The 15,745-nt window shown below is 47.5% G+C and overlaps 1 protein-coding gene across 1 annotated transcript in view; it reads right to left on the bottom strand.

The window, feature by feature from the left end:
* PDLIM1 (PDZ and LIM domain 1) overlaps positions 1 to 3,800 on the bottom strand; it is a 53,349-nt gene extending 49,549 nt beyond the window's left edge. Inside the window, exon 1 of the mRNA XM_003409219.4 lies at positions 3,614 to 3,800. Coding sequence (XP_003409267.1) covers positions 3,614 to 3,709 — 96 coding nt within the window. The 5' untranslated portion in view covers positions 3,710 to 3,800. The remainder of the gene's footprint in view (positions 1 to 3,613) is intronic.
* Between the last annotated feature and the right edge of the window lie 11,945 nt (positions 3,801 to 15,745).

The raw sequence follows: 15,745 nt of genomic DNA, 5'->3' as shown, positions 1-15,745 counted from the left end.
TGACTCACAACCGATCACAGGGATGGTGCAACGCCGAGCAGCGTTTCATTCTGCTGTGCGTGTGGTCCCCACAAGTCGGGGGCTGATCTGATAGCAATGAACAATAACGTGATTCCGTTCAGAAACAAGCATAACTAAGCTATGGTGTTGAGGATCATATTTAGGTGGTAAAACCATAAAGAAGAGCAAGGAGGTGATTATCATAAGTCAAGGATAGTGGCTAAGTTTTAGCGAGCTTCTGAGGTGCTACATACAATGTTCTACTCCTTGACCTGGGTGATGATTGTACAGGTGTTTCCTTTATAATCATCTCCTGTGCATTTGTGTTTTATGACCTTTTATGTGTGTTTATTTCACAACAAAAAAAAAGTTAAAAAAGAAAATGGAAAAAAATTCAAGTACACAAGATCAGAGAGTTATATTCAGAAGCTACAGCAGTTTAACACAAGACTTGAACCAATACTAGAATAATTCATGCAACAGAATGCAAACATAGTTATTTAAATAAAAGGCACTCCTCTCCTAACCTAATTTTATGGTTTGTTCTGGTGTGAAGACTCAAAGTCTCCACATACAAAACCATACCTGCAAAGTCATCTGCCCAGGATAATAAATGCACACCTCTCACCCAGAAGGTGTGAATAACTTTGTCACTACAGACACTTCCTCAATAATGCTCACTGTTTACAGAGCACTCCTGCATACACTAACTCACAGCCCAAGGCCGTGTCATCCCCCTTATAGAGATAAGGAAGCTTAGCCTCAGGAGTAGAAGGCTCACCTCAAGTACAGTTCAAATAAGAAGCAGAAATCAGACCAGCACCAGATCTCAGACCGCCACCCCAGGGCCCCTTTAAGACAAGGACCTTCCTATTCCCAGGAAGTGAGCAGGCCCATGTCTTTTCCATGTGGAAGCAATGAGATAATGAGAAAAGAAATTACTACCAGCATGACAATGCTACCACCTTCCCTATGTCACTTTCACACTCTCATTAAAGCACTTGCCAAGGGGTATTGTAAAGATTAGCTCCCGCCCTCCTCCCAAAAAAAGAGGTTAGCTTCCCTCACTAGACCATGAACACCTTAACAGTAGAGCTATGTCTTCCCATTTCTGGGTCCCTAAGGCTTTGTATGGAAACTCTTGTGGTGTGGTGGTTAAATGCTACGGCTGCTAACCAAAAGGTCGGCAGTTCAAATCCACCAGGCGCTCCTTGGAAACTCTATGGCGCGGGTCTACTTTGTCCTATAGGGTCGCTGTGAGTCGGAATCGACTCGACGGCAATGGTTTGGTTTTGGGGCTTTAAGGCTTTGTATAAGGCCTCTGGGAGGTAAGTGCTCAGCTGCTAACTGGAAGGTTGGCACTTCAAACCCAAACAGAGGATCATGGGAAGAAAGGCCTGGCAATTAGCTTCTGAAGGACCACAGCTGTGAAAACCCTATGAAGCAGAGTTTACTCTGACACACATGAGGCAACCAAGAGTCAGAATCCACTCAACAGTAACTGGTTTGTTTTGGTTTTTAAGGCTTTGCACAGTAGCACATAGCACCTGCTCATTAAGCATGTGCTGATGAACGAATGAATACATGAAGGTACAAACAAATGCATTCAGAGTCTGGTGTTCCACACCATGCCATCATTCCTGCACAGTGCCACTTGCATTAAGATTTTTTAAGGCAGCTAAAATGACAGGCGGTATCTGCCCTTTTAACAGATTGCCCATACATCCTCTACTACTTAAAAAAAGGTTTCACGTCATATATAAATCTCCAAAGTGGAGAGAGCTGACGGGTTAATTATAGACACAAAGAGCAGGCGCAAATGGACTATGAGGTAAGCGAGTCTAAATGTGCAGAGGCAATGCCTACCCAGGGCAAGCATTTATTAATAAGCCACAAGGATTCACCCACGCTGCCAGGTTTCACTCTGTGCCAGGCTCGGGGGCGGAGGTCTCCATGTGGGGAAGGCATAGTTCCTGTGATTGAGGAATTCGGCTGGTGGCTGGGAAGACTGCGTGGACTTGTGAGAATAATCAAGGAAGTCCAGTAGGACAAGGTGTGCAGGTGACCGACAGGGCCAAGAATAAGGTCTCCTGCTTTTGGGAATGGAATAGTCAGAGGAGACCTCCCAACATGGCAAGGCCCACCTGGAAAGATTGCGGGGTAGGATTGGGACTGGCAGAGAAGGCCTCCTCTCCTCCTGTACCTCCTTCCATATTCCTTCAGCTGCTGGAGGCAGGGACTTAAGTCAAAGTGACCTACAGGCACCTTCCCAGACTATTCAAGGAAGAGGAGTATTTAGAAGATGGGAGGCGGGTCGGGGAGCAAGTTTGAGCTGTGCCTCTGACTCAGATGGGCCCAAAGGGGCCTCCAGGCAGGGCATAGCTGCCAAAGGGTGGGCTTCTGTTCCCTTTCTTCAATCAAAAAACATTCATTATGCCTTCTAGGCACAGGCACTGAATGTGGCAACTTGCAGTGGGACATCAGTTGTGTTTGGACCGCGCTAGACAGCCAACAGTTAAGAGCTTGATAACAAAAGGTTGTTGGTTTGAACACACCTATCCTGCTGCTCCTCCAGAGAAAGACCTGGCAATCTGCTCTGGCAAAGACTACAGACTAGAAAACCCTATAAGGCAGTTCTACGCTGTGACCATAGTCATATGGGGTCGCTTTGAGTGGAAATCGTCTTGACAACACCTAACAACAGACGGCCAAAGCCTGAGCCTACACACTCCCGTCTCTGATCTGGGTCTCACTAGGGTTGCCACTTTATTTGGGGGTGATGGGTCTGGTGGTCCCAGATCGAGCCTGGGCCCTTCCAAACACATGAGCCCCCCGAAGTTTTCAAGAACACCCCCAAACACACGGGGTGGGAATCCCACCCCACCCCAGTACCAACTCCTTCATCCCCTGGGGATGATAATTCGGGAATGGCTGGTGGAAAGACGTAATGGCCACCACCCGCAGGAAAGAATGACCAAGAATCTTATCTGGGGTTAGTTTGTTTGTTTCCAATACTCTGCTTTTCTCCGAATGGCAGACCGGGCTATGGATCAAGTCCCGAGAGTGGAAAACTAGTTGTTTCAGTTGTTGTTTTGTTAACCCCACACGCCACACAGTAAACTTTCCACCCGTTCCACCTCACTTTCCAGGTCTTTCCTGCTGCTTCCAAACTGCTTTCTGCCGCCCTGAGTCTTAAGAGCCAGGAAGGCCCATTTCCTAGCGTGCGCGGTCTTGGGGGACCCTCATGCCCTCGCGGGTTCACAAGGCGCGCCCACACGAGGAGCTGCGCTTCCGGGGAGGAGGAACGAAAACTGCCCTCTTCTTTCTAGCGGACCCAATAAGTGTACGCCCAGCCACCTGCCGGCTCGCTCGGGAACGCAGCGCCAGGGAAAGAGCGACGGGAGCTGCCCTTCCAAGGCGCGCGGAGAGCGCTTAGCGCGTGGTGTACCCGGCACACCTGGACTCGCCGCTCGGTCCCGGCTCCCGTCCCCGGCGCCCAAAGCTGCCGTCCCCGATAGCGCCCGCGGAGACCCAGGCTCCCCAGGACGCCGGGGCGCGCCGCCCTCTTGCCCAGGAGCGTCCTGCTTTCGCGCGCGTCCCAGGCTGCTCTTACCCGGGAAATGGCGAGCGGCTGCTCGAAGTCCTTGCCCCCCACGAGGCGGAAGCCCCATGGTCCCGGGCCCTGGAGGACTATCTGCTGGGTGGTCATGGCGCGGCGGCAGCGGGCGAGACAGACGGGGTAGGACTGGGCTCCCGGGGCAGCTGTCGGAGAAAGAGCGCGCGGCGCGGAGCCAGGAGCTTGGGACCAAGGCGGGAGGAGGGAGGGCGCGGGCGACTCCGCCCAGTCAGCGTCGCTGCCGCGCGCCCCGCCTGTCCCCTCTCCGCACCCTGCAGTCGCTCCCCGCCCCGCGCGCCGGCTGAGGACACGGCCGGAGTCGGACAGAAAGAGCTCTGGCTCTGCGCGGGACCCCAGCACCACCTCGCTCCTGTCCCCACCCAGCCCCGCCGCTCCCAGCCCCGCTGCCGGTGCTAGGTGAGAGGGCTGGTGCCGACTCACCGCGGAGGAGATAAATATGTATTTGGTCCTTTTTAAAACAGTTTTAAAATGTGCAAAGTCAATCCTCTGAAGTCAGCTCCAGTTTTCTACTTGCATTTTGTAAACGATAATGATGTTTAAAAAGAGCTTTCGTATGATCTCATTGGATGCTAAGAGGCAGTTAAGGGCCTTTAGTCCCATTTTACAGATGAAGTAACTGAGTCCGCCTGAGGTTAGAAGACTTGCCTGAGGCCACAAAGTGGTGTGTTCGGACCACTGACCCAGAGTCCTGAGCTAGACAGCTCCACACAGGGACTATTCTAATGCTAATAAGGCCATAGCACGATTTTATAATTGGACTTCGTGATCACTGGGTTGGGTGGGATCTGCCTGGAAACCTTTCCTCCAGGCTGGAGTTCCCCTAGGTTCCCACCTTCTCAACAGTTAGTTCATGGACGATTTATACCTCAAGTCTGGGGCAGGCCAAGTGCTAAGTGCACGGAAAGGGCAGTGGGCTGAGTCAGAGGACCTGGGTTCCCAGCCTGACACTAGCCCTCTATCTGGGCTCCCTGCCCTCCTCCCCCTAGAGTGCATTCTCCTGACTCCCCACCTTCCTCAGAGTAAAAGCCCTAATCCTTAAAACTCTCATAGAATCAGTCACAACTACCTCTCTGACCTCACTTCCTGCTGCTACAGGCTCCCTGGCTCCAACCACACTGTCCTCTTTACTCTCTTTCAGGGCCTTGCATTCTCCATCTGTCTGGAGTGCCCTTCTCCCAGACACCCCCAGGGTTATCTCTTTGTTCTTGTTCTCCTCTCAGTGAAACCTGCTCTAAGCACCTATTTAAAACTTACTCTCTTTTTTTTTTTTTCTCTAGAAGGGAGCCCTGGTGACGCAATGGTTAAGCCCTCGCCTGCTCACGGAAAGGGGCGGGGGTGATTACAAACGCTGTAGTGGGTCCGCAGGAGAAAAACCTGGCTATTAGTCCCATAAAGATTACAGCGTGGGCAACTTCTACTCTCTGTTGTAGGATCGCTATGAGTTGGAATCCACTTGAGGGCACACAAAAATTCCTTCAGCTTTCCCTGCTTTATTTTTCTCCATTGCGTTTATTACTACCTGATGCTTCAGTGATCAAGCACAGGGCTGCTAACTAAAAGGCCAACTGTTTGAACCTACTAGCCACTCCACAGAAGAACGATGTGGCAGACGACCTTCGAAACCCTATGGGGCAGTTCTACTCTGTCTTATAGAGTTGCTATGAGTCGGAATCAACTCAACAGCGTGAGGTTTGGACATAAACCTTAAAAGAGGCCTGGAAGTCTTCTGAAAGGTCACAGCCGTGAAAACCCTGTGGAGCAGTTCTCTGCAATATGTGGGATCACCATGAGTTGGAATCAATTCAGTGGCAACTGGTTTGCTTTTTGGGTTGACGTATTCTTTCTTTAATCTGAGAAAAAAGGCGTAGAGTTACAACCAGTAACCAACCACCAACACCAAAATTGCACCCTCTTTCATTAAGATCCCGTTACTTAGCAAACATGCTAGTGTTTCAAGTCCCTGCCAAATTTTAAGGGCAATCAACAAATTTTGATTCTGCCCTTAGATGCAGAGTAGTTTTCAATATTATGTATCCTTGTAGGAAAAGAACGTTGAAAAGCCACAGCTGTAGGCTCCCTAAGGGGAGGACTGCCTGGCATTCATCCCCAGGTGTCCTGGACCTCACACGGACCTGAAACATAGTTGTTGTCACAGAGTTCATTCAAACTGATGGGACTCCACCTGTGCAGAGTAGAACTGCTCCATAGGGTTTTCCAGGCTGTGACTTTTCAGAAGCAAATTGCCAGGGCTGTCTTCTGAGGTGCCTGTGGGTGGGCTCCTACTGCCTACCTTTCAGCTAGTAGTGAGGAGTAGTTGAGCTAGTAGTTGTGTGCTTTGTGACACCCAGGGACTCCATAGCAGATGCCAATACATGCTAGTTCTGTACAACATTGTATACAGATACAGGGCATTAGTGCGTTAGTCAGATGTGTGCGGGGCCATCTCTGCCTCAGGTGCTTCATCGCTAACTGTTCTCAGTTGCAGTCTGGCTCTACACAGCGGGAGCTCTAAAATGGTCAACTCATTCTGGGTGCTGATTCCAATGATATTTAAAAGGAGGAAAAAAAGCTATATGTATGAAGATATTAATAGCAGCATTATTTATAAGGACAAAAAAACTAGAGTCAACCAATAACAGAAAAGTGGCTAAATATGGTATGGCCATATGAGGGAATAGAATGCAACATGAAACTAACTGATAACCAGGAAGACTCTGAGTAGACAGGAAAACGTGTTTTCAAATATGTAAAAAGGATGGAACAAAATGTTCTGTCTACCATGTTAAAAAAAATAAAAACCATGTATACCTATTGATAAAAATTAGGAGAAAGCACAAAAACTAACGCCATATGGGAAATGGCATTGGGGAGAATTTTTTTTTTTTTTTTTTGTAAGTTCCTCTAACGATGATGTAAAAGTTTCAAAATAATCAAAAAGAATGATCTCAGCGTCTTTGATGGGGACTGAATGCTAGCCTTTCTGGGGGTGGGGAACCTCATCTTCTATCATTTTTTGATTCTCCCTGTTCTCCCCCAGCAGCTGGTTCTGAGTTGGGCACACAGTGTGTACTCAGAAAATACCAGATGACTGATTAACACTCTGACCCCCAAAACACAAGCATCATATGTATTTATCCATACTTTCCTGTTCCCTCAGACCTGACTGCTAGGACTCCTGCCCAGCCCCAGTCCAGTGGCCTTAAACAACCTCTCTGAACTTCAGTTGCCTTGTTATTATTATACATTCCTCAAAAGTTTCTTGACCTAAACAGCGTCTATCAAATATCTGGGTATTTGGTGGTGGGGACGGGGAGACGGGAGAGGGGGGCTAGTAGAGGAGGACAGGGAGAATGCAGAAGAAATGGAAGCAAGGGGGACAGGAAAAGGCCAGAGGAGCAGTGGACTGAGAAGCCAGGGGCAACGGTGGATCTCTCCAGCTCTCAATGCAGTTTTACAGCATGGACGGGTGGGAACCCTGTTGCCCGGATTCCCCCAAGTCTGACCTCTGCAGAGCTGGCAACCCCCAGAACCAGGATGCAATTGCTAGGACCCTCTAGACCCATGTGTAGAGGCTTTGCTTCTGGGAACCACGTCCCCCGCTTTTAATGGACAATGAGCCTAGGGCTGTGCTAGGCTTTACATATGGTCTCGTTGAATTTCTGGGACAAGTTCTGGGCTTGTCCAGATAACTCATCCAAAGTTACGTGGCTTGCGGCCAAGCCAGGATGACTGCAAAGCTCCCATTGCAGGAGATCACTGCCTTCTCTGGGGCTGAGAGTTTCTGGCCAGGACCCTTGAAGGAGCATAGGTATCACTGGGACTGGGACACCAGCTTTTGGATCTGAGCCCCAGCCCTGCTCAATGGGAGAGAGTGAGCCGGCAGCTCTGGTCTCGCAGCAGGCCAGCAGGGCACTGCGCACGCAGCTGCTCCCATGTCCCCAAACCGGTGCAACAGCCTGGGCACTCTGCTCAAATGTCATCGGAGTGACTTGCTTCTCTTTTCTATGAAAACAACTGAAAGCCAAGGTTAGAGGCGAGCAAAACAAAGACGTCTCTCCGACCTGTCCTATCTCTCGCTTATGTTACTTACTTAACTGTTACTTAACTGTTGCCGTTCAGTCAATTTCGACTCACAGTGGCCCTATAGGACAGAGTAGAATTGCCCCATAGGGTTTCCAAGGCTGTAATCTTCACGGAAACAGACTGCCACATCTTTGTCCTGCAGAGTGGCTGGTGCGTTCCAACTGCCCACATTGCGGTTAGCAGTCGAGCACTTCAACACTGTGCCACCAGGGCTCCTTCGCGCTTGTCTAGTCCCTTCCAATTCCCAACCCTGCTCCCAGGGTCTGTGCGTCCCTTGCTGGGGTCCCATATGTGCCTCATCCTGGCTCTGCTCCAGGCCAGGCAGCGGCAGGACCAGGTAGGGAGTGCCTTCGGCTGCACCATGGTTGGACCTGGGCTCCTAAGTCTTGCTTTTCTTCCACTGCTTCCTGCTCCAGCCCCAGGGAAATCCTGAAGTGGCCACTGTGAATTAGATACCTGCACAGAGCATGCTCCATGGAGCGCCTGGCCTAAGGAAACCTAGTACTGGACCAGGCTGCAGTTCCTTCTGGGATACTGAAGGCGTGAATAGATATGCTGGTGGCCAGAGGCCAGTCCTTTGCCTAGTAGACAAGGAAATGAGGCAGAGCTGGAGGCCCACACCTGTGTTGCCCACCTGCTCCTGGCTCTCATCCCACCTGGACAGGCAGACCTCACACAGATGGCACCAGGGTTCCCAGAAGCAGAGAGAGGCCTGGGCCGCTACCATTTCTGAAGCACCCCTGAAAAAGGAGAAGAAATTCTAAAACCAGATCACAGATAAGGTGGCTCATAGTAAACGTTTATATTGGAGAAAGTAAGACAAAAAGACCATGGAATATAAAAGTGGTGTTCACAAGATAATTAATGGACTAATAAAAAATATAATTCATCTGTTAATGGGCCCCAAATTTAAAGTTGTATGATGAACATATTTCATTTCTGTCATTGTATTTCTGTGGTGGTTCAGTGGTAGAGTTTTTACCTTCCATGCAGGTGAATGATGTACCAGATAATGTACCTCATGGGCAGCCACCACCTGACCCTCAGTGGAGTGTTGCTATGATGCTGTATAGGTTTCAGCGGAGCTTCCAGACTAAGATGGACTAGGAAGAAAGGTCTGGCCATCTATTGCAAATCAGCTGATAAAAACGCTGTGGATCACAGTGGTCTGATCTGCAGCTGATCATAGGGATGGTGCAGGACTGGGCAGTGTTTCATTCCATTGTGCATGGGGTAACCATGAGTCAGGGTGACTCAATGGCAGCCAACAACCACAGCAACAGTATATAACCCTGAGGAGTCGGAATCAGCTCGACAGCAATGGGTTTTTTGTTGTTTTTTAGAGAAACTTCAAAAGTCCAAATTTGAGACTTTAGTTCACCTGAAGCCATCCTCTGTCCCCCTCTCCAGGAGAAAAACAGTAGCTTGGGGTCAGTGTTACCCATCTAGGCCCAGCCCAATCCCAATATCTAGAGAGTAAACATTGTCCTCACTTACTAAACATTGACTGAGTCAGAATATGTTAGGCACTTTACATACATTGTTGCATTTCATCGTGTACAGAGTCTAATTAACTATCATGACCCCCTTTTTACAAAGGAGAAAGCAGAGGGCCTGATATGTGCTGCCCAGGTCCTTCTTTGAGGAAGGACATGTTTCCTAGCTGCTGGGAGTGCTGAGGGTGGACTGTCTTCTACAGAGAGCAGCCTTCCCAAGGGCATGCCTTTCCCCAGGCAGCCCACAAGCAGTGATTGATGGAGGTAGAAGTAAAGGAGTAAAGGACTGGCCATCTGGCCCAACATAGGACAGCTTTGATGGGTCATTTTGGCTGCAGAGCACCCTGTGGAATAGGCTGAGGCTACTGGGCCAACATCACAGCTCAACTTCTCTGCCCAGTCCAGCTTCCTTCCTGCTCCCTTCCACCAGTGTTGATCCCAGGGGCACTCCTCAATAAACACCCTACATGCTGAACTCTGAGGTCAAGGGAACGCAGCCTGTGGCAGGCCCAGAGAGGTTAGGAGGCTTCCCCAGAATCATTCAGTAACCAAGGAACAAAGCAAAGAGAGGCACGGGAGGCAGGAAAGAGCTATAGGATCTGAAGGGCTTTTTAAGTGGAGGGCAGGAGGTTATTCAGAGATTCCTAGGCTCCCAGAAGGCCCCTCAGGTCCACAATCCAGGGAGGCTCCAAGGGCCAGGTCTCCCTGCTCCACTGGCAGGGACACTCACAGCCCAAGTGTCAGCAAATCAACCAGCCTCAATTCTTCCGGAGATGGCCTTTTGAACTGCCTCTTAGAGGAGGTGGAATCTGAGATAAGCTTTAAAAGCATGAGCCAATATGGAGGCAGAAAGGACATACCAGGCAGCAAAGACAGAGTGAACAAGCTAGTGGAAATGATAGAATGACATTATTGGATGATGGGCAGGTTGGAAAACTGGGTGGGAAGGGCTCTGAATGTCAGTGATCTGATTCTGTGTGCAGTGGGGAGACAGGCAAAGGCTCTCTGTCAGTCCCATCTTGTCCCACCCATTCATTTGCTCTCTCTCTGTAAATCCATCCTCCCCCAAATCCATTTCCTCTCAAGGGTTTGTCTGTGCCATTGGCCTGGTCTGCCCCGACTGATACTGCAGTTGACTATTTATAGCATCTGAGGACGGATAGAGTGGCCGAGCCAGTTTCCGTGATGCCAGGGATCCTAGTGGGTGACTTCATCTCTGCTGGGTCTCCACGTACCCTCTCTAGATCTGCATTCTCTCCTATTACCTTCAACACTCCACTTCCATGTGGTGATTCCTTGGGAAGCATCAGGGCTGAAGCGGGGTGAGAACAGAACAGAAGGCCAGCTAGTAGTGACTCTGCTATCTCCAAGTACCACCATAACCAACACCCCACACCCCTAGTTAGGATACACTGCAAGCCGGGGAGAGGTCTTAGCCATCAACACTGGGTCATGTGGGTCTGAGTCCTGGTCTTCTACCTCCAGGCCTGGCCACCTAGCCCACTGACCACTTGAGAGTATAAACCCCAGAGAATAGGAAGAGAAGATACAAACTATAGAGGTACAGGGAAGTAAAAGAGGACAGAAAAAATAAAGTCAATGACAGGACAGTGGCCATGAAGACAGCCACTATCCTAGGTATAGCCAGACTTCAGTTCCTATTTTGGGTCTCTGAAAGAATAATGTCCTTCCCTGTGACCAGCATGATAAAAGAGAATTCTGCCGTTTGTCGGCTCTGAAAATTTGGCAAATCATTTAGCCTACTGGGGCTATTTCTTTCTTCTCTTTTAGTAAACAACTATTTATTGAACACTTACCATTTGCTATGCACTGTTCTATGCAAAACAGATAAAAATTTCCTCCCTTGTGGAGCTGACATTTTGGTGTAATGTACAAATAATAAGATAAATTATACATTAAGTTATGTGCATATATGCTTGTACCTGTGTGTACGTACTTATGTAAGTATGTGCACGTGTATCTGCGTGCATATGTTTGCTTACCGAAAGGACGGAGAAGCGATGATACTCCAGAGCAATGAGTAGATCTAGCTCAGATCTTGATTTCTAAATACCGTAAAAGGAACCAGCATTTCTCAAAGAAATTCCAGGGCTGTGGCAGGATAGGAAGGAGCCCTGTTGTTAACAGTGGTTAGAGCACTTGGCTGGTAACTGAAAGATCAGTGGTTTGAACCCACCAGCTGGTCCATAGGAAAAAAGATGTGGTAATGGGTTTAGTTTGGTTGGGGCAGGATAGGTACAAGATGAGCCTGGAATAGTTTGTGATGCAGAAAGTAAAGAAGTACTTAAAGAGGTGATAGAATATGTTACGAAGACACAGAGCCAGCCTAAAGCGGCCCCCACTGGCCAACTGTTAGACAATTTGAGCAGTAAAATAATAAGAAATTATAACATATCAGAGAAAATAAGAATCCAGAAGTCCACATAGATAATAACTTGTTGTCGTTAGGCGCCGTCGAGTCAATTCCAGCTCATAGCGACCCTATAGGACAAAGTAGAAATGCCCCATAGGGTTTCCAAGAAGCAGCTGGTGAATTTAAACTGCCGACCTCTTGGTTAGCGATCGGGCTCTTCACCATTATGCCACCAGGGCTCCAGATAATAACTAGATATATAAATAAACAAATACAAAAATAAAGGAATGAATGAAGGAGAAAGAAGGCTCTTACTTATAGTTGAACTCTGGCAAATGTGGAGGGAAGGCTGGAGTTTGAAAACAATCATGTTACCACCAACATCAAACTGACTGCCGTCAAGTCGATTCCTACTCACAGGACTGGGTAGAACTGCCCCACAGAGGTTTCAAGGCTGTAAATCTTTACGGAAGCAGGCTGCCACTTCTTTCTGCGCGGAGTGGCTGGTGGGTTCCAATTGCCAACCTTTTGGTTAGTAGCCAGGCACTTAACAACTGCACCACCAGGGCTCCTTATCAGCCAACATAGTAAAGATTAATTCAGGCAAGAATGATTATTGGATGCACAATCAAGGGTGAAGGTTTGATGAAGAGCAGGATATTTGTATGGTCATAAAGTGCCTCCCCGCAGATTTCTTATTAGCTGCAAGGGAAAAAATAATAATGACACAATGGAGAAATCAGACATCTTGCCAGGAGATCAAAATTAACATCACCAGTGAGGGACAGAATGACACTGTAACATTGCTCATGGAACATTCCAGCCAGGAATGCATCACCTGAATCTAAGCACGAGAAAACATCAGACAACCCCATATTAAGTAAAATGGGGCTGTATCTTCAAAAATGACAATGTCATAAAAGACAAAAAAAGGCAGTGAAAATATTTCAGGTTAAAGAGATTAAAAAGACAGACGCCCAAATGCAATATCTGATACTAGATTCAATCCTGTACTTGAGGGGGGGAAATGTTTAAAGGACAATCGTTTGGTCAATAGACAAAATTGGATACAGATAGTAGATTAGATAAAAAATATTCTATCAATATTAAACTTAATGAAGTGGATGACTGATCTGTGGTTATATAAGAGAAATATACACTGAAGTATTTGGGGATATAGGCCCCTGGGTGACCCGAACAATTTATGCTCGATTACTAACCTAAAACTGTGGTTTGAACCCATCAGTGGCTCCATAGAAGAAAGGCCTGGTGATCTCCTGTAATGATTATAGCCAAGGAAACCTTATGGAGGCTGTGGGCCAAGGTCTCAGGGGACATCCTGCTCAATTGGTATAACATAGTTTATAAAGAAAATGTCTACATTCTGCTTTGGTGAGTAGCATCTGGGGTCTTAAAAGTTCACAAGTGACCATCTAAGATACCCCACTGGTCCCACCCTGTCTGGAGCAAGGGAAAAGACACAAAGACACAAGGGGAAGATTAGTCCAAAGGGCTAATGGACCACAATTACCACAGCCTCCACCAGACTGAGTCCAGCACAACTAGATGGTGCCCGGCTACCATCACCAACTGCTCTGACAGGGATCACAATAGAGGGTCCCAGACAGAGCTGGAGAAAAATGTAGATCAAAATTCTAACTGACAAAAAAAAGACCAGATTTGCTGGTCTGACAGAGACTGGGGAAACCCCGAGAGTATGGCCCCCGGACACTCATTTAGCTCAGTACTGAAGGCACTCCTGAAGTTCACCCTTCAGCCAGAGATTAGACAAGCCCATAAAACAAACAATAATACAAGTAGCTCAACCATGTACGCAAGACTGAACAGGCACACCAGCCCAGGTGCAAGGACAAGAAGGCAGGCGGGGACAGGAAAGCTGGATGAATGGAAATGGGAAACCCAAGGTTGTAAAGGGGAGAGTGTTGACACGTTGCAGGGCTGGGAACCAATGTCACAAAACAATATGTGCATTAATTGTTTAATGTGAAACTAATTTGCTCTGTAAACCTTTATCTAAAGCAAAATTAAAAAAAGAAAAGAAAACCCTATGGAGCAGTTTTACTCTGTAATACATGGGGTCACAATGAGTTAGAATTGACTTGACAGCAATGGGTTTGATTTATTTGGGGATAAAGGACCAAAATATATGTAACTTATTCTCAAATGAAAAAAAGTTATGTGAATGTGTGAGTCTGTGAGTGGAGAGAAAAAAAGAAAGGCATGAAGAACAAAAGCAAGAGAGCAAATGATGAAGCAAGCAGGGTAAAATGTTAATAACACGTGAATCTGAACAAAGGGGCTCTTTGTACTCTCCAATTCTTGCAACTTTTCTGTAAACTTGAACTTATTTTCAAATAAGTTTTTTAAAAAGGAAAAAAATGTATATATAGTATGATAGATGGTATTACATTCTATGGAGAAAAATAAAGCAGAGTTGCAAACGCTCATAAAAATGGTTAAGGGAAGAGTCCTCAGGGAAAGTGATTTGAGTAAAGACCTCCTCAAGGTGAGTGCGCAATCCATGCAGGTATCTAGGGAAAGATTGAGGCAAAGGAAGTAAACCTGGAGGCCAGTGGGATCTGCAGCTGAGCGAGTGAGATCAGAGAAGCAGCAGAGAGCCCGCCTGGGCAGGGCCTCATGGGGCATCTGACAATCACTAGGAGTAAGCGGGAAGGTCATTAGAGGACCTTGAGCAGAGGATTAACATGATCTAACTGATGTTAACTGATGTTTTCAACACTGATGGCTGTGTCGTAAATAGATGTCAGAAGAGGCAAGACTAGAAGCAGGGGAGCAATAAGTGGGCTGTTGCAATGATCCATGCAAGAGGTGATTATTGGCTTGGAACCAGCATGGAAACAGAGGAGTTTGTGAGCCATGCTTGGATTCTGGCTAAATTTGAAAGGATTTACTGATGGATAGAAAGTGAGGTACAAGAGAGGTTTTGAGGATGACTCAAGTTTTTTGGGCTGAACAGCAGCTACATGGAATTGCCATTAACTGAAAACGGAAGCCCATGGGAGAAGCAAGGAGCCCTGGTTGTGCGGTGGTTCAGCACTCGGCTGCTAACCAAAAGGTCAGCAGTATGAACCCACCAGCCGCTCCACTGGAGAAAGATGTGGCAGTCTGACAGCCTTGGAAATCCTATGGGGCAGTTCTACTCTGTCCTATAGGGTCACTATGGGTCGTAATCAACTTGACAGCAATGGGTTTGGTTTGATTTATGGGAGAAGCAGCTTTTGGGAGTGTGCTTTTGGACATATTTAAGTTTTGGATGCCCATTACTGATATTTAAGCCAAGATGTTCAGCAGGCAGTTGTATATAGGAGTCTGAAGTCCAGGCAAGAGACCAGCATATAGATGATATTTAAAGCCACAAGACCGATGGTCACTAGGGTGTAGGAGAAGTGGAGAGGTCCAAGGCTTGGGCCTGGGAAGCACCAACTTTAAAGTCTTGGAAATGAGGAGGAACTGACAAAGGAGAGCGAGAAAGGAAACAAGAAGAGGGTAGCATTCTGGAATCCAAGGGGAGAAAATATTTCGAGCGGGGAGGAGTGATCAGGTGAGCCAAATGTGGCTGAAAAGCCAAGTGAGTTGAGTGAGGGTTGAGATCAACTGCAGGATTTAATGACTCGAAGGTCATTGAGGGTCCTGATGAGAATATTGTTCTAGGGATTCAAGCAAGGAATGACAGAAGAGGAATTGGAGACAGCAAGCACAGACAGCTCTTCACAGGAGTTTTGCTATAAAGAGAGGAATGAGGCAGTAGCTGAAGGAACAATAAGAATCGGGAGAGGTATTTTCTTAACTGAAAAAGGGGACTGGCCTTCCTTGCAAGGTCGTTGAAAGGTTGCTGTAATTGTATATAAGAGATTTCATTGTTTCTAGGTAAACGGGAGCTATTGTTACTCTTATTCTATCTCTGGCCTGACCCTGCTCTGGGTTGATATTTTAATGCCCCCTGGATTAAAGCTTAACGTCCTCTTTTTTCTGCCAGGTTTCTTTATAAAACTTCTAGAAAGCCCTGTTCTCTCTCTTCCTGGGTTCCCCCCTTTGCCCTATCTCATCTGGCCTTTTTTCTCCATAACTTCCTGGAAGTGCCCTCAGTTCCATGCCAACTGCTCTTGCACATCC

Source organism: Loxodonta africana, chromosome 16, assembly GCF_030014295.1.
Source record: "Loxodonta africana isolate mLoxAfr1 chromosome 16, mLoxAfr1.hap2, whole genome shotgun sequence".
Lineage (NCBI taxonomy): Eukaryota > Metazoa > Chordata > Mammalia > Proboscidea > Elephantidae > Loxodonta > Loxodonta africana.
Note: the sequence above shows the minus strand (reverse complement) of the source record. Positions and strands in the feature narration are given on the sequence as shown.